The sequence below is a fragment of the Pygocentrus nattereri genome, chromosome 1 (genome assembly GCF_015220715.1).
Source record: "Pygocentrus nattereri isolate fPygNat1 chromosome 1, fPygNat1.pri, whole genome shotgun sequence".
Classification (NCBI taxonomy): domain Eukaryota; kingdom Metazoa; phylum Chordata; class Actinopteri; order Characiformes; family Serrasalmidae; genus Pygocentrus; species Pygocentrus nattereri.
In genome coordinates, this window is record NC_051211.1 from 5288149 (window position 1) to 5310548 (window position 22400).

The 22400-nt window shown below is 40.9% G+C and overlaps 1 protein-coding gene across 1 annotated transcript in view; it reads right to left on the bottom strand.

Annotated features, from left to right (window-relative positions):
- The window catches only part of nfatc1 (nuclear factor of activated T cells 1), a 92242-nt gene that overhangs the window by 54768 nt on the left and 15074 nt on the right, over positions 1–22400 (bottom strand). Inside the window, exons 5-6 of the mRNA XM_017700612.2 lie at positions 19928–20100; positions 15702–15842 (exon numbers count right to left, since the gene is read on the bottom strand). Of these exons, the coding sequence (XP_017556101.2) occupies positions 15702–15842; positions 19928–20100 (314 nt within the window). The remainder of the gene's footprint in view (positions 1–15701; positions 15843–19927; positions 20101–22400) is intronic.

Genomic DNA, 22400 nt, shown 5'->3' on the forward strand with positions numbered 1-22400 from the left:
GCGAGAGAGAGAGAGAGAGAGAGAGAGAGAGAGACAGAGAGAGTCAGACAATGGGAGAGAGCGGCAGACGGAGAGCAGACTGGGCCCTAATTGCAGCTGGTTTGCAGCTCCAGTTTTCCAGCGCGCTGATGAGGAGCAGCTGTGGACGGTTTCTACAGAGTGAAGTCTTTTCTCTTCTCTGCCACTTTCAGACGCTCCTGAACGCTCTGCCCTTCCTCAGCAGCACATTCAGCTGTGCTTTCACAGCAAGCGAAAAAGGGTGTGACTCCTGTCTGTTGCTGTTGGGTATGATTATGATTTGTTTATGAGTGTGAATATCCTATTGTTGGGCCGCCGCAGGCCGAAGGGTACAGTGCGGTGATTATGACGGAGCTGTGTCTGTTAGTGGTTTGTTTATGAAAACAGGCTATTGTTCCAGGAGGTGTCAAGGGACGGCCACACGTCAGGCCTGTTTAGTGGAGGGCCATTGTTTCCAAAAGGGAGTCCCTGTGAAGGCTATTCATCCCCTTAGTGAGCCTCTCTCACTGAATTCACTTCACACCTACACATAAACTCTCTCAACTTCACTCTCCCTTCCCACCCCCACTGGACTTCACTGAGGGCCGTCAATACTGGTTATACTGATCATTGACTAATTCAGTGATATTTGGCAATTCATTGATTTTTATAAAGGCTTGAAAACAAAAGCACTCATGATAACCGGTTCAAAAACAAGAAAATTTGAATAAAAATAAGATTTTTTTTTGCATATTGCACTGCCCCTTTGTTTATATGTCCATACGTATTGATATTGCACTGCCCCTTTGTTTATATGTCCATACGTATTGATATTGCACTGCCCCTTTGTTTATATGTCCATACGTATTGATATTGCACTGCCCCTTTGTTTATATGTCCATACGTATTGATATTGCACTGCCCCTTTGTTTATATGTCCATACGTATTGATATTGCACTGCCCCTTTGTGTATACTCTCATGCATATACAACTATTCTCATATGTTATGGTTTACAGTGTATAGTCACTCTGTTTATCCTCTGGATGTGACATGCACCACTGCATTGTCACTTGCATAACATTTATGCAATTTTACTTACTTATTTTTGTACCGCACATTATATTTTATGGTTGTTTTAGTACAGTTTATTACACACACACACACACTATATACATATATATATATATATATATATATATATATATATATAATGACACATTTTGTGGTTTTCTGTGGTCGAACCTACTGACTCTGTAAACCTCATCAGCTCATCAGCTTAACCAATGACTCAAAGACGACTCTCTTTCAATACTCGTGAAAAGGCTACTGCCCTTAGTACTGAACCATGAGGGTCACTCTGAGTCTTCTTTATGACGCCGTGCTCTGCCAACAGATTCTAAAAAAACATGTGTGACATCTGAGGAAATCAAAACTAACACACAAACGGTTTTCAATGCATTTAATACTCCTAAAGGTGCCTCACTTTGCAACACACGATTTTAAAAGCTTCAAACTTTGTTTTACTTAAAATATTATGTGACTAAATTGCCAATTTTAGTAGTTTATGTAATCTGCGCATATGGTTGGACAGTCATACCACCTGACATTTTGGGAGGTGTAACTGCACTGAAAGTGTATTTACATAAAAGAGGCTTATAGAGAACTATATCATATTTTGACACGCGCACACACGCACACACACGCACACACACACACGCACTTCTTACTTTTTCAACAGACAATACTGATAACTCACTTAATTTTTTGAATGTGAATGACTGCAATGTCAAATTTTCTACATTTTTGTCTATTATATAACAGATATTTATTATGGAACAAAATCACCATGTTTACACATATGTATTTAATTTAAAATAAATAAATAAATAAATAAATGACCATTTTATATATATATATATATACACATACATACACATACACAAAACTGAACAAAACCACATATTTCCATTTTTGTCATTTTTCAGTTTTTGACCAAATTTGAAAGTACTTATGGTTCTACATCCTCTGTGTAAATTTCATGATGAAAGGACCAACAGAAATTACCCAAAATTATTTGGAAAAATAATCTAGTTCCATTGACTTACATTAAAAGTAGAGCAGGTTTTTTCCGTCTCCTGTAAAGTTACCATTTTGAAGATATGAGGTTTTGATCAGACAACAGCGATATATATATGTATATATATATATAATTATATACTTATATTTTCCTATTCATTATATATATATATATATATATATATGTATATATATATATATATAAATACCAGGGGGAGTTTGGAACAGTCCTACTTTAATGAAGGATTCCTCTTTATGAGGCAGCTGGCAAGTTTTTCACATAAATTAATGATATGCTTAAGTTCATTTGGCACGTATGAATAAAACTTACCTATGCAAAGCCGTGGCTAACGCTACACATATGTCCGTGCAACTTAATATGAAGTGTTCATACTTCAGCGCACTGCCTTTTCCAAGACCGCCCTGGGGGGGTTTCCCCCGTCTTGGTTATTTTATACAATTTAGGTGTAACTAAAGCCATCAGTGCGCAGAGAGCCCTTCAGATTAGCCATGAAGAATTCAATCTGGAGAGTCGAGCTGCGGCAGACAGAAGCAGAAGCCAAGATCAACCTGAACTGTCTGAGCCCACACTCCACTCAAACCTATATCTGGACCGACTCTGCTAATGGACGCTCACTCACACAGCCAGAAACACATGCACGCAAGCAAGTGAGCACATGTATAAGTCTGGATTGCAGCTACTGTAAAATCCTGGAGAAGGAATTCCATTGATGTGTCAAAACATCTGCAGAAATAAATGGTTAAGATGTATAAAAGTCATTCAGAGAGGTTTGGTTGAAATGATCCGTTCTGAAGAAAGTCAAAGTTCACAGTGGTGGTGATAGGAACCAGACGTGCACCTCTAAAAGCCAGTGCTGGACAGTAACTGAGTAAATGTAATTAGTTTCTGTACTTTAGTATTTTTGGTGCATCTGTACTGAAGTTTCTCCACTTTTTCCTTTCACTCCACTACATTTCAGAGTCTAATATCCGACTTTTTCCTCCTACATTTTGAGAAATCTGTCGTTCCTTTTGGTTTCTGTGTGTATAAAAACGTAACATGTCAAAACGAAAGAAGCGCAAAGCCAGAGCACCAATCAGGGCCCAGCGGTCACTTTGTTTAGAGCTGGTTTTGACCTGTTGGTCATACCGACCCAGTGCAGCACGCGGTTCAACGTCAGCGCAGCAGCTTAAAACTTTGGGAGAGTCTGTTCAACATAAATGATGAACTAACCTAACTTTGTGTAAATAGAGCTCAATATAGAAATATGTCCACATATGCAGTCGAGACTGACGCGGCTTTTTTCTGAATTTCTACAAACACCATTTCATTTTATAGTAAATGAGTTTGGGCTGGTTTATGTTTATGAACAGACGCCTACAGATCAACATAGTAAAGGAGCTCATCTGTGATCCTGAGTTTAAAGCCAGTTTTTATTCAACTTAAACTTGGAACTAAGTTGTAAATAAATCTGAAGCTGAAACTTTGCTTGTGTGTAAAAAGTGATTTCAGAGCCACTCGGTTCTCCCTGATGGAAACTGTTTACCTTCAGTGTTTTGTGCTTCTGATCATTTTAATAGACGTCAGCGTCACTAATTAATGACGTTCTATTAAAAGACTGGTTTACCAAGAGAGACGCTGGAGGACTTTCACCTGAAATGAGTTCATGAAGCCAGTCTGGTTATAAAAATGATAACAGGACATCAGAGCCAGAATTCCTCTTTTAGTACTTTTACTTTATACTTAAGTACATTTGAAGGTAAATACTTTAGTACTTTTACTCAAGTGGAGGTCTAAAGGGAGGAACTTCTACTTTTACTGGAGTAATATTTTACCTTGGGGGTCTCGACTTTAACTCAAGTACATGAATTGTGTACTTCGTCCAGCACTGGCTAAAAGCTCCCTTACAGAAAGTCATACATTACATGAACACAAATAATATTAATAGTGCGTTTTCCCCCTTTTTGTTGCAGTAACAGCCTCTACTCTTCTGGGACTCTACACCAGGCTTTACACTAGGTGTTACAACATGAGAATTTAATTGCATTCAACCACAACAGTATTAGTGAGGTGAGGTCCAGATGTTGGATGATTAAGTCTGAATCATGAACGCCAGAGGCTTGAGCTGATTCAGAATAGTATCAAGAACTGCCGAAAGATTTTATCTCTGATAATTGCCAAGCAAGTTGGATGAACTGAATCTCCAAAAAAGTACTTATATTTATCTCAGAATTTTGTTTTTTTTTGTAATATTTTGTCTTTTAACCCCTTAATTTCAGGCTTATTATCCAGTAACTACATGGACTACAGTGCTGGCTGCATTACTCTCAGGTTATAGAAGTGTGTAATAAAACACTGGGTCTTGGCCATTTAAGGGGGCCTTAATAATTTCATATTTCCACAACTGCCATGACTGCATGCTGTTATTAGTTATGTAGCACTACTAGGCCAACATGGAATTACAGCATAATGGTAGACTGTAGATAGTACTGATTGATGTCACATTTATTGCCATATTTTTGACATACGACTGATCAATTTAACGATGACAGTGGCTTCAGCAGCGCTTGGACAGACACTGTCTGTACACCGTCAGTTAATAAAGCATCCTGAAAGATGAAATATGTCTACTCAGAGAGCTGCATGGCCAGTGGCTGTATTAAAAACACTGACAAAATCATATCAGTGTGAGTTTTTATAGCATTCCAGCTGTCCGACATTATGAGGACGGAGGCTGAAGAGCTGAGCCAGCTGAGGAGAAATCTTTGGACAGCGAGAATAAACAGGAAAGGCTTTCAGCATCTCCCCTAAGCCTGCTCTCGTCAGTCTGTCACAGGTAGACAGGTGATGGATGAATTCTGCTGTTTTGATGATTTCTGAGTGCTGAAAACTGTTCACAACTGATAACTGACATTGATGACTGACTTATGCAATCTGATTATTAACATTGCCTCGATTGGCCAATGAATGCAGTTAATGTCAGAACATTAGAGCTCACACAACTTTGGCCAAGATTAAGTTATTACTGATTAATCCCATCAAATGTACTCACTTTTGATGGTGTAGTTGATAGTACAAAAGACAAAATGTTGCTGTGTAACACCAGGGAGCGAGGAGGCGGATGCACATGCGGAGATACGCGACTTTTATTCAGGGCAAATCCAGGGTCATAGGCTAAACGGTCCAGGGTCATAGAGCCAACACGGACTGATCGGGGGTCAGACATGACAGACAAACCAGAATCAAACAATAAACGATCAGCATGATCAAACATCTAAACAGTACAAACAACAAAGACCAACGATAACCAGTGGCAAACACAGGGCTCAAATAATCACAGGGTAAATGAGGAACAGGCGGGAACACTGGTAGAAACAATCAGGGGTGGAGTCATGAAACAAGGGGGCTGGACTAAAAACCAAAACAAAAACACATGGGCTGAACAAAAACGCAACTCAAACACATGGACAGGACTGGGAGGGGCCAATCGTGACATGCTGACCCTTCCACACACCAAATGATTATATGTACATTTGTATATGTGATGTGTACGATGGCATTTTAGGGCCACTAATAACAAAAATAAAAAAAGCATCCTTCAAGAATAAAGTCGAATACGACTTTTTTCACAAAATATTACAACTTTATTCTCAAAGTCTACTATCTTTATTTTTATTAACAGTGGCCCTAAAATGCCATCGTAGATGCGTATGCTGACGCTGTGTTTACAAAGTAATTATATTCAATTTGTTGTTGGATCTGTTGTCGTGGCCAATAACGAACAATTAGGACTCAACAATAACTTATCCATTTGATACAGATCAGAATCTCTAATTAAACAGACTTTTTCTTGATATCTTGATTTTGGAGCCATAGCTGACACTGACCGCTCAAACATCTGATGCTGATGGATTGTCAACAATATGGCCACGGGATGCTCTCTATAGATTTAGTACTATCTATAGGCTAATGTCACATGGTAAGCTTTAGCTTTATTATTTCATTATTATTATTATTATTATTATTATTATATTATCATTGGTGGATTATTGGTGGCGGAACCAACCAAAAATATCCAGCCAACAGCGTCCTGTGACCACTGATGAAGGACTAGAGGATGACCAACACAAACTGTGCAGCAGCAGATGAGCTGTCGTCGCTGACTTTACATCTACAAGGTGGACTGTTAAGGGAGGACTATCTAACAGAGTGGACAGTGAGTGGACACAGTGTTTAAAAACTCCAGCAGCACTGCTGTGTCTGATCCACTCAGACCAGCACAACACACAGTAACACACCACCACCACGTCAGTGTTACTGCAGTGCTGAGAATGATCCACCACCCAAATAGTACCTGCTCTGTGAGGGTCCATGGGGGTCCTGACCACTGAAGAACAACAAAGTATCAGAGAAACAGATGGACTACAGTCTGTAACTAGAACTACAAAGTGCAGCTATACAGTAAGTGGAGCTGATAAAGTGGACAATGAGCGTAGAACGAGGAGGTGGTCAGAATGTCACGCCTGATCTGTGTATTTTTAAATAAGAAGTACCTGATACTCAAGAACTAAACAGCAAAATCAAAATGTTATTCAAATGAAAATTGGTTATCAGGCTTTGCAAAAGGCCTGTTGTAACGAATGGCATGTCACTGTGCAACCCAACCATTATTCATATGTTCATATATTGCAGTGCATCCGTGCTTCAACAGGTCCTTGAACTCCACTATGAAGAAATATGCATTTTATTAGTAAACAAAGGCTGCTTTTAAACGCTTCTCAATAGGGGACCATTAAAGTAGATCAGCAGCTGGGCAGCCAGTGAGCCCAAGGAGTCCAGATGTGAAAGCACTCCTCCCTCATGAGGGAGTTTCTTTGTGTCTGCCTATTTTTCTCTCTCTCTTTCTTTTTTCTCTCTCTCTGCTAGGAATCCCCACTGATCCGTAATACGCCCTCCCACGCATTCTAGTGCACACGCTCGCTCCAGTCCACGGAAAAAAAGGCCGTGAGCTACCTTAGATGTCGGCCTTGGCTGAATGGAAGGGGAATCCAAACACCATTAAGTTCTGTTATTACACATTTACATACAAAGTCAACAAACTGCTGTGCCAGCATCTTTAAGAGCGATCCAACAACCTCAGCATCGTGAGCGGCGTGGGATCGCCAACTTAGAGAGCTGCGGAGGAAAGTAAATGCTAAAATTGCAACGGGGTCTTATCACAGCCATCAGCGTGGGCTGAGCACAAAAGGGAATGGAGCAACGGCTGGGGATCTGATTACACTTCTGATGTCTAAGGGCAAAGAAGCTAGACAGCAATCTTCACAAAGTCACACACATGCTGTAACCACAGATGACTCCACTGCTGATGCTATCCTAACTCTGCATGATGGCTGAAAGCAGAATGTGCTGTGCGCAGGCCACGTTTTGAATTATGGGCCTTTGGAAGTCAGCATTTCTACCCATTTGCCCAAACCAAACGCTGCATTTAGGGAAAACATGGTAGCTGCAATCAATCAGACTCTGATTTCAGTTCACAAACATTCAAATGCTGTTAAATCTAAGCCTTTAACTACGGACGCACGGTCAGGATCAGCCAAGATCGGGAATCGGTTTTGCTCCAAACGTGAAACAGGCCAGTTTAATTCTTTCAGTTTTGGTTGCAATTTTAGGATGTAAATAATATGAGACACCTGTATCGAAGTATTGTAGCATATCTGTATGACACATTGGGCTGAATCTCAGGCTGTGCTTTTACTTTCAATGTAAAACTTTATTATTTACAAACTTTAATTCCAAAACAACTGGGACAGTACATGGAATGCTGTTTGGCCTGTATTAAACTGGAAACTGTACAAAATCACGATTTTCCAGGATTGATAAATAGATAAATGCTCAAAAAAATGCTTGGTGTTTCCACTATGTAGCTACAAAACGTGCACATATCTATCAGCTGGTTCCTTCACAGATGTGTAAGTTACCTACTAATAGCCCTTAGGCCACATCAGACCCTGGCTTTGGAGCTTGTCGGTACCATTCTGGATGGGGCTTTTCTTCTTTGTCCTGAAGAACATGACCACAATGTACATTTCCACTGTGCATCAGTCCATTTCAGGTAAGCTTGAGCCCAGAGAAGTCGGCGGCGTTTCTATCTTAACGTTTGTGGATGCAGCAACGAACATTGTTTAGCGACCCATTAACCCAAGTGGTACATCCATCACAGAAGCACACTGTTTTTAATACGCTGCGGTCTGAGGGATCGAAGATCACTGGCAGTCAATTGAGGTTTTCGGCCTTGCCCTTGCTTTGGATTCCCTGAATCTTTTGATGGTACTGTGCACCATAGAAGCCGACAAGTTGTCAACCAGTTGTTTTCTGCACATTTCACAACATTCCTAGTCTAAAACTGTCCCTGTCTCAAATCTGTGGAACATGTTGCAGACAACAACTCCAGAGTGAGGGAATATTTTGCTGCTGTCAGAAAAAACCTTGTAACTCCAAATCGGTAACTTTACAGGAGAAGGAAAAGACATACTTTACTTTTAATGCAAGTCAATGGAACCAGACGTCTCTCCAAGTCATTTTGGGTCGTTTCTTTCATGGTCTTGGTCCATTCATCATAAATTTACACACAATGTAAAGAACAACGAGCATTTTAAAGTTACGGTAAAAACTGAAAAATGACTGAAGAACGATTTACAAGAAAACAAATGTTAATAAGGTGGAGCATTGAATATCGTATTTGTCTAGGCACTTGCCAATCACTGCTTTCTGATTAGGTGCATTTGGAACTGAAAGTTTGTAAACAGACAAGTGATTTTTCGTTTAAGAATTTTAAACGGCGGTTTCGTCTGTTAAAGAACTTATTATTTTATTTACACTGTGACTTTGGCTAAAAGAACGGGAAAAGTACTGGAAATGTTTTAGTGTGTTACGTGTGTTCATTTAGCCCACACAATGTGAGCTTTGGGTTTTTTAAAAAAAAAAAAAAAACAAAACACAAGTCGGCCAACAAAATCAGCCAGCGGCCAATATGGCTGTAAAAAAATTGGAACTGGAATCCACCATAAAAATTCATGATCAGCGCTTCCCTACCTTTATCCGCGTAAACAACATGCCAAAAAATCTGCTCAAATCAAACTGCAATTTCAATAAAATGAATTGTGATGGACTTATCGGCAGTGATCAGGAGGAAAGTAAACAGAAAATCAATATTAATCCCCTTCAAATCATCATTTCAGTACAATTACAGGTAATTTTTACGTAGCTCACATTGACTCAGTTTGGCCAAACAGGGCTAAACCTTTCAACATGAACAGGCCTGACGTTTCCACCGGCCCTCTCTCGCTTTGTCCTCTGCTCCTACTTTCTATCTCTTGGAGCCCTTGGAGAGATACACTGGATGTTTGAAGAGCAGCTGGTAGAGCAGTGCAGAATGTCACGTTGCCCACAGAAGGGAGAGAGAAAGACGGAGGCGGAGAGACAGAGAGATTCCCTAGCAATGAGTCAGGCTGTAGGAGTCCCCTTTTCACTCTCCTTCGCTCAGAGCACACAAACAATCCCTCCCTTTCCAGCTCGTGCTGTGCTCAGGCTGTGGCGCCCACTCACTCTTATCTCTCTCCTTTCATTACCTTTAGCAGATGTGACCAACTGATCTGTTACTCTCTCTCAATGTCGTTACACAAATACACAAATATCCTAAAGGAAGTTTTTCACCTGCTCGTTAAGGCCCAGTCCCATTTCTTCTTTTCACCCCTACCCCTTGTTTTCGAGTGTCACTCTCACCCCTTGGAACTGAGTTGGTTGAAATCTTCTACATCTGACAGAGGCAAAAGTACATTCCATGCAGGGCAAGAGAGAGGGAGAGAGAGAGCTGGTGGTGGTGGGCTGGCATAGGGGAGTTTCCATGTGAGGATTGCCCAAGAATCCACAGCTAGTGCCAGACGTGGGGAAACCCTCTTCACAAAAACAAGAGCACACGCCCTTCCTCCTCCAGCAACACACACACTTCTTTACACAATATCAGGACGTGGGTACGCATATCCCGTCAAAACAGCCGTTAAGTATTACCTACTCATTTTTCAGGAGATGTTCCTGAGAGATTAGATATAAGATGCTTGCATAAAGAATGTCCACTTTATCAGCTCCTCTTACTGTATAGCTGCACTCTGTAGTTCTACAGTTACAGACTGTAGTCCATCTGTTTCTCTGATACTCTGTTACCCTGTTCTTCAGTGGTCAGGACCCCCATGGACCCTCACAGAGCAGGTACTATTTGCATGGTGCATCATTCTCAGCACTGCAGTAACACTGACGTGGTGGTGGTGTGTTAGTGTGTGTTGTGCTGGTGCAAGTGGATCAGACACAGAGTGCTGCTGGAGTTTTTAAACACCTCAGTGTCGCTGCTGGACTGAGAACAGTCCACCAACCAAAAATATAAAAGAACATGACCATTAAAGCTCCAGCAGCACTGCTGGCTCATCCACTTATACCAGCACAACACACACTAACACACCACCACCACGTCAGTGTTACTGCAATACTGAGAATGATCCATGCCCAAACAGTACCTGCTCTGTGGGGGTCCATGGGGGTCCTGACCACTGAAGAACAGGGTATCAGAGAAACAGATGGACTACAGTCTGTAACTGTAGAACTACAAAGTGCAGCTATACAGTAAGTGGAGCTGATAAAGTGGACAGTGAGTGTAGAAACGAGGAGGTGGTCATACACCCCATTAAATGACAGCTTAAATGACATTAAATCTCAGCTTTTTGTTCTGCTCACTAAATCAGGACATGGCCCATGTTGTTCTAGAACACTCCGTCTCAGCTGGCTGCCGTGTCCTTGGATCCTCTCTTCACAGGTAGAACAATAGAGGCACTTCCTTCAGCCTTGTTCTAGAGCCTGTAGGATATCCAGCATGTTTACAACCCCTTTGCTTCGTCCTTTTCCTGCACGTCCTGTCTTTTTTCACTGACTCGTCAAGTTAAGCACTGTTTGTAAACCTCAGGTATCAACAGCTGGGGGCTACCGCTGCTATTTTCCATATGGAAAAAAAGGAGGAGGGCAAAAAAGTGGCAGGAATAAAAGGAGAGAGAGAGAGAGAGAGAGAAAAAAAAAAATCAAAACAAACGCCCAGGCACTGGGGACAGCGCAGCCTGCCACATTCTGTGCTTGTGCTTCATTCCTGGCCTGCGCAGGCAATGGAAAGTTCTGGAAATGTAAATCTGTTGGGTTAAAAATACAGCGCATTAATGTGCTCCACATGTGGCACTCTGGCAGGGAGAGGGATATTTTGACGGCAGAGGAGGGAGCGAGGGAGGGAGGTAGTGGTCTGAGGGGTTTTCTTTCTGAAGCAGCGCGACGGAGCGTGCAGACACATGCGATGTGTGGATACGCACTTTACAGCAGGGTTTCCATTCAGACGTTGCGCAAACTTTAAGCGAATTCGCTGAAAGGTCGGAAGGTGGGAATTTATCAGTGTTTCCCGCACAGAGCGGGACATAAGTCTTACTCACCATGCATGCCATAAGCAAAAGGGTGGGATATGAACTTTTATAGGCTCTCGGCGGAGCAGTTTTAGACCAGTTGCATGGTTGTAGACCTAAAGCTGGGCCAACCAGTGCTGGACAAAATACACAAATCCTGTACTTGAGTTAAAGTCGAGACACCCAAGGTAAAATATTCCTCCAGTAAAAGCAGAAGTTCCTCCCTTTAGACCTCCAACTTGAGTAAAGTACTAATGTATTTCCCTTCAAATGTACTTAAGTATAAAGTAAAAGTACTAAAAGAGTAATTCTGGCTCTGATGTCCTGTTATCATTTTTATAACCAGACTGGCTTCATGAACTCATTTCAGGTGAAAGTCCTCCAGCGTCTCTCTTGGTAAACCAGTCTTTTAATAGAACGTCATTAATTAGTGACGCTGACGTCTATTAAAATGATCAGAAGCACAAAACACTGAAGGTAAACAGTTTCCATCAGGGAGAACCGAGTGGCTCTGAAATCACTTTTTACACACAAGCAAAGTTTCAGTTTCAGATTTATTTACAACTTAGTTCCAAGTTTAAGTTGAATAAAAACTGGCTTTAAACTCAGGATCACAGATGAGCTCCTTTACTATGTTGATCTGTAGGCGTCTGTTCATAAACATAAACCAGCCCAAACTCATTTACTATAAAATGAAATGGTGTTTGTAGAAATTCAGAAAAAAGCCGCGTCAGTCTCGACTGCATATGTGGACATATTTCTATATTGAGCTCTATTTACACAAAGTTAGGTTAGTTCATCATTTATGTTGAACAGACTCTCCCAAAGTTTTACGCTGCTGCGCTGACGTTGAACCGCGTGCTGCACTGGGTCGGTATGACCAACAGGTCAAAACCAGCTCTAAACAAAGTGACCGCTGGGCCCTGATTGGTGCTCTGGCTTTGCGCTTCTTTCGTTTTGACATGTTACGTCCAGCTCGGAAGCTCAGTTGGAAGGAGCAGATCTGGTAGTACAAGAGGGGAATCCTCGGCCCTTCGTTTGAACTCAGTAGTGATCAAAGACTGTACAACATTTTCAAACATGTCATTTTTACGACTCACAATGTTCCTGCAGTGCGAGACGGTCAGCGATGTTACTTAACAAGTGCTCTCCTTCCCTCAGGCTGGCACTTCAGCCAGATGAGGATCAGGACATCCAGACAACAGAGAAGCCTCTTCCCACGAGCCATCACTCTCTTCAGCAGTTCATTATTACACATAAACAATATTCCAGCTTCAAACCGCACTTCTAAATATGTTGGTATATATTATCACAGTCATACAGTCCATCCTCTAAACTACCATCTCAGACCTGTGTTTCTTCTAGCACCTCACTTACCTGCCTTATTACCTCATTTACCTGCCTTATTACCCCACTTACCTGCCTTATTACCTCATTTACCTGCCTTATTACCCCACTTACCTGCCTTATTACCCCACTCATCTAACTGTTACCCCACTTACCTGCCTTATTACCCCACTTACCTGCCTTATTACCCCACTTATCTAACTGTTACACCACTTACCTGCCTTATTACCCCACTTACCTGCCTTATTACCCCACTTATCTAACTGTTACCCCACTTACCTGCCTTATTACCCCACTTATCTCACTGTTACCCCTTACCTGCCTTTTTACCCCACTTACCTGCCTTATTACCCCACTTACGTGTTACCCCACCTATTTGACTGTTACCCCACTTACCTGTCTTATTACCCCACTTATCTGACTGTTACACCATTTACCTGCCTTATTACCCCACCTATTTGACTGTTACCCCACTTACCTGTCTTATTACCCCACTTATCTGACTGTTACCCCTTTACCTGCCTTATTACCCCACTTACGTGTTACCCCACCTATTTGACTGTTACCCCACTTACCTGCCTTATTACCCCACTTATGTGTTACCCCACCTATTTGACTGTTACCCCACTTACCTGTCTTATTACCCCACTTATTTGACTGTTACCCCATTTACCTGCCTTATTACCCCACTTACTTCACTATTCCCTTTCTTTGCCAATATCCACCCTGCTGCACTCAGCACTTTAACTTCAGACTCATACTCTGCACATTGTAAGGTTTACATGTATAACTGTGTGTGTGTGTGTGTGTGTGTGTGTGTGTGTGTGTGTGTGTGTGTGTGTGTGTGTGTGTGTGTGTGATGGTAGGAATGCATGTTTTTATTTTATTTTGCATTTTATTCTTATTTTATCTTATTCTCTACATGTGAATGTCTGACTGATACTGAGCTCCTGTAACCAAACCCAAATTCCTTGTATGTGTAAACAAACCTGGCCAATAAAGCTTGACTCTGATTCTGATTTATGAGAGAGCTAGAAGAGAGGCAAAAGGGTGAAAAGACAAGCCTGCATGCCGCATTAAGCAAATCTGCACCCCAATTTTGGTCACAGACAATAATCACTCACTTGCTCTCTTCACACCCTCTTATTAGTCCCGGGTGTTTCTTGTTTCCCCTCAGTGTATTTACACCCCTGTGTTTGCTCAGTCACTTTGTTTTGCATTGTCTCTGTTACCTTGTTGCTGTTGCTTGTTTGCACTGGTCATCTTGCTAGGCTTTATTTCTAGTTCAGTTCTGTTTTCCTCTGTTTTGTTTCACCAGTGACATGGATCTGTTCTATGATCCTCTGCTACTCAGTTTCTGGACTATATTAAATCTATAAAATCTAAATTTAAATGAAAGAAACTCGCGCTTGCATCCAGCATCACTGCCTCCCACGTGACATGGCCCTATGGCGGATTCTTACAAATGACGAATGGAGGTGGAGTAGTGGTGAAGCAGATGTCTACAACTGACCACAAGTGCATTTCTTTGCAGTAGCCTTTCTGAAGTTGAACTTTAGAGGACGTGGATAAAAATCTCATTCAACCTATTAAGAAACAGCAGCAGGTGTTTTGTCAAAATACCTACATTTGCGGTGTGCTATTCATTTTAAATGACTTTTATTTTGTATATGTGTGAAAGGTTATGCTGTTAAGTGGGATCAGGTGCTTTGTTGTGTAATCTAATTTTTTTTTTTTACTCTTTCCAATTGGCACAAATTTGGTGATGTAGAATTTTAAACTGAAATATGAGGGGATTTTCGCCAATGTTATGTAAAAGCTTGTACTACATCACTGTGTCAGAGACACTTATGTCATTTCCAGTCAAAACAGCATATCGCTGTTGTCAGATCAAAACTTTGTATCTCCAAAATTTTAACTTTACAGGAGAAGGTAAAAACATACTCTACTTTTAATGCAAGTCAATGGAACCAGACGTTTTTTAAAGTAATTTTAGGTCATTTCTTTTGGTCCAATCATCAAGGCATTTACATACAATATATAGCACTATGGGTATTTTCAAATTATGTCAAGAACTGAAAAACGACAAAAATGGAGATACGAGGTTTTGTGCCCACAGCAGCGATATTATTATGTATTATTATGTGTTATTAATTTTGTTCTTCATCAAAAAACAGATGCACACTATATGTACCAGAAAATTGTCAACAACTAAATTATGTCAACTCTTTGTCTTTATTACAGCTTCGACTCTTTTCAGAGCTGTCGAGAAATCTGCAAGACAATTTCTCCAAGTATTACCTCCAAAGTTCAGTCTTGTGCAAGAAGTGCAAGAAGTTGGCTGCACTTTCCGCCTCTCATGAGCGTAAACAGGCCAAATTTACTCAGTTATTAATTGAAGCCCATTGGCTGCTATGCACAATTTATCAGCCACCACTATGTGGCTGTTTCACCTTCAAATTCAACTTAACATGAAACTTGAACAAATAAACACGTAGACACAACACATCTGCTGCCGGTTGCCACAAGAGCAGCTGGCCGCTCACCAGGTTATCACAAATATTATTTAAAATAGCCGAGGAATTAGGCACAAAAGTGCCTGGTGCCTGATAAACTGGCAAAGGTTAGGTTATAATAGTAAAATGTAGACACCCAGTAAACATAAACACACAAACCCTCTCGTCCAGCACAGAACCAAACGGAGCTCCACCATCATCCTCCAACGCTCCTCGATGGGGCCAAGAGGGTTAAGACTAGACTCAATCCTACAGTTCCAAAGAGTTTTCCTACCTTGTGCTTTCTCCACAAACACCACCTTGGAATCGGGCTGGAAGTTATGTCCACTGAGGACCATCCTCTCTCTTCCTGAGGCTGGACAGCTCTCCACACTCTGTCTGTCCACCAGAGGCAGCTCCTGTGCAGAGCGCTGGGCTAACCACACAAACACATCCAGAAAGAGTGTTAAAGTGCGATGGACACTCAGAATCAGATCTGCAAGCTTTAGCATTTTATTCATAAAGGCTTTATTTTGAGGAGCTTGAAGCAGCTCTAGTTTCTCGGTTCTTAAACAGAATCAGCTGTTTAGGATTTTTATGCAACCATAACTGGCTGTGTCTTTATCAAAGGCTGGGGTAGTGACCGGCCTTTTAAACGATGCTTACTGTGATTGGGTTTTGGAAAGGACTGCTGGGTTTTCCCTCGTATTTTCCAGTAAGTACAGATTACTGTGTCTGTTAGTACAGACGTAAATGAGAAAAGGGGATTACTTTCCCAGGATGTATCAGTAAAGTAATCCCATTACAGTTTGAGAGAAGTAAAGGGTCATCTGTAACGAATTATATATGACCAAAGTCAAAAGTGGCATTTCTGAAACCGCTTTAATTTCTTTTGGCCCAGGGTGTATTTTGGTTTGTCCATCTGAATTTAGGTGACCAAATCGTAAGGCAAATTATTCAGTAACTGCATGAAATAAATGTATATTTTTATTTTTATATAAATGTGTTTTATGATCTCCACATATCACTCTATGCTTATAATTTACTGCTGAAAGCCAAAAATCTCCGGCGCTCTTTGTGTTGTTTTCTAAAAGTGATGTTTCCAGAGCAGATCACTGAAGAGACGCCGTCCGTTTATAGTTTAGAGCCCAGATTTGGGAAAAACGGGTCGACTTTCAGTAGAAAAACAAAGTTCAGCTTCTTTTATTATAAGGGTTTAAAATGACATCACCGTCTATTAGACTGGAGAGAAGAGCTACAGCCTCACACGACGCCCAGCCTCTGAATGGAGCTCATGAAATATGAACGTTATTGAGAATATGAGTAAGTGTGTTTTGGAACCACCGGTGGTTCCAAGGAGTTTAAGAGCCAACAACCTAAATAAGATGTCGTATTTGCAGCATAACGTCTGGCACACCGTCATAAAAGGCAAAAACATGTTTCCCGACAGCCTAAACTTTATCTGCTCTGAAATAAAGTGCTGGTTGTGGCTTCAACAAGAGAGAAATTCAACAACTGGTTTGGCTCCACAGGTTTTCCTCTGTATTTGTCTGCACTCAACTTACAATAACATAATAACCGATTACATGGCTCTTCTTGAGGTGACTCAACTTGAGGACACCAGAGTTCACCCAACTCAAACTTCTTAGTTGAGTCAAAAACTCTCCCAGCTACTGTTTCTAGGTCTGTTAGATAAGCACACTGAATTTGCTATCTTTTTACTCAGGTTTGCCCACTAGCTGGCGCTCTTTCTATCACACACTTCCATCTGGCACATTTTCCGAATGTGGACAGCTTTGTTGTTGCTGGGATTCAAACTCACAACCTCCTGATGTAGGCATTAGATTATTAGACAGCTGCACCACATGAGCCTATGCAAAATTTTAAAGTTAAAACCACTAATCTTTTCTCCAGTGTATGAAACATTGGTAGATACAAGATCTGAGCTGCTTCGTGTGTTCCTGAGTGGTGCAGTGGACTAAGCGGTCACTACTACTAAGCGGAGGTTGTGAGTTTGAGCCCCAGTGATGCCACAGCCATGCATAGCTACATATGCAAGAGCCCTGGCTAGTGGGGAATATAAAAAAACAAGATCATTTTATTTACATAACTAAGACGCAGAACTAAATAAAATTGACTCAACTAAGAACTTGTGTCCTCAAGCTGAGTCAACAAAAGAAAAGCCATGAAAAGCCATGAAATCAGTTACTATAGCATTTTGAGTTGAGCTGACCTCTCATTCTGTGGGACTGTCGTGGGATCTATTTGGGTTGGGTTAAATGACACAGTTGTATGCAAAAGTTTGAACACACCTGGTCAAATTACATATTAACACATCCTTTATAAATACTAAGTTCTTCTGCCAATTTTAGTGCAGAATTTCTATTCATTTGAGTGGAACATATTGGAAAAAATAAGACATAAAATATAAAATGTGCCATAACTTTTGCACAGGCCACACTTTGTTTTATTTCTGTTTCCAATGTGTCAAATCCAGCAAATAAACAGTAATCGTGCATTAAAATGTGCAGACGTGTGTTCTCTGCAGAGGCCATGGAACTTATTTTCACTTTTACTCAAATCATAGTAGTGCAATTTGACCAGGCGTGCCAAGATTTTTGCAATCTTCAAAGCTTGAGGATTTCGGTCCAAGAAAACTAGCATCAGTAACTTCTGCTCCTTGTTGAGTCCGAAAGGCCGAACATGGCTCGATTATGTTGTTTGTATTGTGAAAACGAACGCATATCGTGATGCTGTTGTGTTACATTTTTACCATATTGTCTGCACCTCCAGTAGAATGATCTTCCAAGTTTGTGATCATGGAAGCCACTGGGCTAAAAAGTACTTCTAAAAGACCAACTAAAACCTGGCACGCTCTCGCTTCCCTGATATGTTTCATATTGCTGCTGTTTTCAGTAAGCGCTTGGCTACGCACCAGAAATTCCTCTTTTTATGAGCTGTTCTTATTGTGTAATGATCCTTTTCATTTACCTCACACTATATGACAGCTTCTGGCAAACGCCAGTGCCAAAAACTGACAATAGAAAACTAAAATCTACAAAAAACCTTCAGTGGTGATGAAAGTTAAGAGCTCAATAGCTGAAGAAATAGAGCTCAACAGCTGAACACCTATTTATGAGAATATAACTACCAATTCTATCACTTCTGCTATGTTTAACGGGCAATTTCACCATGTAAAGGGCTGAAAACTGCATTATTAATGTTCATAGCTTGGGATTATACAGTCACATGCAAAAGTCTGAGCTTCCCTTGTCAAATTACATGTTTTTGGTGGTGAAAATAAGTTAACACTATATACTCTATAGAGACCAAACGTCATATTTTACTGCAAAGTTACTGCTTATTGGCTGAATTTAACATATTGGGAAAAGAAACGAGTGTCAAATTTGACCTGTGTATAAGTTACTGCAAATTTTATATTTTATGCTTTATTTTTTGTCAATATGTTAAGCAAAAAATAGATACTAGGCACTAAATTTGAGTATTTCAGTCTGTTCTCCGTACATCATTAGTAATAAAGGTTCTGTGCAGATACGTTTTTCGTTCACCAAGATACAAACAATGTAAATGTTCCCTCAAAGGTTCTACAGTGGTTCTAAGGTCTGATTGTGAAGCTTAAATCAGTTTTTCCAGGTGAAAAGTTTGCATTTGTACTTTTTCATAACCAAATGTTTTAAAACAGAACAGTAGAATAAAAGTCTGGAGGCGAGGCGAGGTGTGTGGAGTCAGTCCAACTTGGATTATGGTTCAGTTATGTTCTCTGACTAAAGGTGCTTAGATGGACCTCGTGGTCCCACCCCAGTGATAAGAGGGGGGCTGCCCCAGTTATAGTTTAGTACCTTTATTTCTAAGATTATAGAGGATGGACGAGTTATTCATAATGTAAGTAAGTGATATTTTTTTTGATCCCACAAATGGGGAAATTCCACCTCCGCATTTAACCCATCCGTGAAGTGAAACACCACATACACACTAGTGAACACACACACACACTAGGGGGCAGTGAGCACACTTGCCCGGAGCGGTGGGCAGCCCTATCCACGGCGCCCGGGGAGCAGTTGGGGGTTAGATGTCTTGCTCAAGGACACCTCAGTCATGGACTGTCGGCCCTGGGGATCGAACCGGCGACCTTCCGGTCAAAGGGCCAGATCCCTAACCTCCAGCCCATGACTGCCCCCTGGATTAATGTGGATTAAATGTGGATTAAAACTAAACCTGTCCAATTTACCGTTTCATAATTGCTATCACAGTATTAGGCTTTGCAATACTGAGATCACTGAGAGCTACAATAATCATTAATGCATATGATTTTCATACGTTTCCAACAAACATAAACGCAATCTTTAATCATATCTCATCAATGGATTTCATTGAAATGCACTGCAATGCAAAAAAAGTCTATAGAAATATAACACAGGACTAACACATGACACAGTACCAATTAACACCCAAAGCTACTAGTGGCCTCTGCAGTTATGAAGGCACTGTATGTTGACTTACAGCACTCAATGGGGTTGGACGCCACCTGCAGGGACACCATCCTGCCATTGGGCTGGTTAATGTGAACGCGGAACACCATCCTGACGCGCGTGTTCTTCCGACCGATGTCCGTCTCACCTTTCCTCAGCTCGATGTCCGAGTTACGCAGTTTGAGGATTCCAGCGCAGTCAATTCTACACAAACATGTGGAGAAAAACATCCGTGACACCTTTTTAACGTCAAATCTAAGAAGCACCGGCTCAAAAGACAGTTTGTCTTTATATTTTGCAAATCCAAAGCTGAACATAGGCTGTGGTGCTCTTCAACTGACGTTCCTGCCAAAGTGCCTCTTATGGCTATAATTCCCATTTTCCTGGCACTCACGAGTTTTCACTGAACACTTCACTCTCTCCTTCACTCAGCCTTTGACCTCCGCTTCACAAAGACGCTATAACAACTTGTCCAAAGTTTCTTCCTTTAAACATGCACAAGCGGATTTAAACGGAAAAACTTCCACATTTGTGGCAATGGTGGACGGTCACCAAGTCACTATATAGTCCATATTCCAACACTTTCCTGAAGGCTAACTAAACAGGGGCTTCATAACACATGTATAAGCACTGAATAACATATTTACAAAGCAATATGTGAGCATTTATTAATAGCAAAGTGACGTAAGGTGCTTGCATTCATATCAGCGGGATTAAACTAACGTGATGGGCAAAACGTTTCCATTATAACACAGTTATAAAGCATCACTGCCAGCTAACGGAACGTATAGAGGTACAATCCTTAAAGATGCGGTTCTTTAAGGGTTCTTTATTAAAGAAAATAGTTCTGTAAAGAAGCATGAACACTCCTGATTAAATGCGTGCATGATTAAAAGGTTCTTTGCATAATGCAAGGGTTCTTCAGAATGTGTTACAGCAGGTTCCATATAGAACCTTTTCGAAAAGCGTTCTATATAGCACCCAAAAGGTTCTGCTATTGTTACGATGTCAAGCTTATCACAGTAGAAGAACCCTTTTGGGTACTATATGGATATAGATATATCAAACCCTAACCCTAAAGGGTTCTTTGAGTGTTCATGGTTCTCATTTTCCCTACTAAGCAACCCTTGGAGAAGCATTTTTTAAGAGTGTAGAGTTTTAGTTAAGAATAGAATTTACTGGTTCTAGTTCTAGTTGATGCTCCCGATCCCAAGTGATCATTTTCCTTCATATCTTAGTCTATAAACCTCTACTTTTACAGCTTAGCCACATTTACAGGTGAGTTCCTTTGTATTTCAACTCAAATAGAAATAGTTCTCCATAGACTTCCACTTTAACTAAATTTTAACAGAGATTCCCCCACCGACTAGTTCATTACCAGGCACTGGTGCTTCAAAACAGTGTTATAAACAATAATCATCATCTTAGCTTAATGCAGTAGGTTAGTTTGTCAATGCAATGTCTTTTACTTCATAAAATATCTTATGTCTCGTGATTACCTATATGAGTTATTCATGATTACTGAAGTATTGCTTTATAAATGAATTATGCAATGTTTATACAGGTGTTATAAAATCTCTATGTAGACAGACTTCAAATAAAAAGTGTTAGTTTTTTTCTTAAAAGTAATTTTTTTCAAGCAAAAAGGAAAAAAAGCCCAGAAAAAACATGAGGAAACCATCAGATGCACAAGAACCAGCAAATAAAGTTTCTAAATCGTAATATATTTTTATAATATAATACAAAACTTGTGAAGAAGCAAAAGTTTGGATATCCCTGGTCAGATCGTATGTTTGGCATGTGGCGTTTTAGAGTTTTAGAGCAAAATGTTTAAACCACGAATTTATACACATTATGCTGAGATATATATATATACACATACACACACATCTTCTAAGCCGCTTCTCCTTCTGGGTAGCAGGAGCCTATCCCAGCTGTCATTGGGCAAAAGTCCAGCCAGTCCAGACAGACATGCCTAGGGGCAACTCGGAGGAAACCCACGCAGAGAACATGCAGACTCCACACAAAGAGGGCCGAGGTCACCCGGCCGGGGACTCGAACCCAGGCCCTCCCTGCTGTGAGGCGACAGCGCCACCCACCATGCCACCGTGTAGAGGATGTGTTCACTTATTTTAAAGCGTAATTTAACCAGGGGCGCCCAAACTCTCACATACGACTGTAACATGGGCTGAAATTATTACAACGGCATGTGAAGTGGCAGAATCAAGAGGTGTTTGATAGATTTAGAACTATTTTCCGCAGCCTGAGGCCAAATCCCTCTTCATTCTGATATAACAACCTTTATATTGTATTACATCTGACATGGGGACTCATTATTTTTTCACAACTGCATTAGAAACATATCTAGCCACTGCTCGCTGGAATGCCTTTCTAAAAGACTGAAAGAGGATACGGAGGGGTTTGGGTTTTTATATAAGCTGAGTGAGTAATCCATCCATTAAAGCGGGAGAGAAAAGTGCTGAGCTGGTCAGGCTGCTACTGCA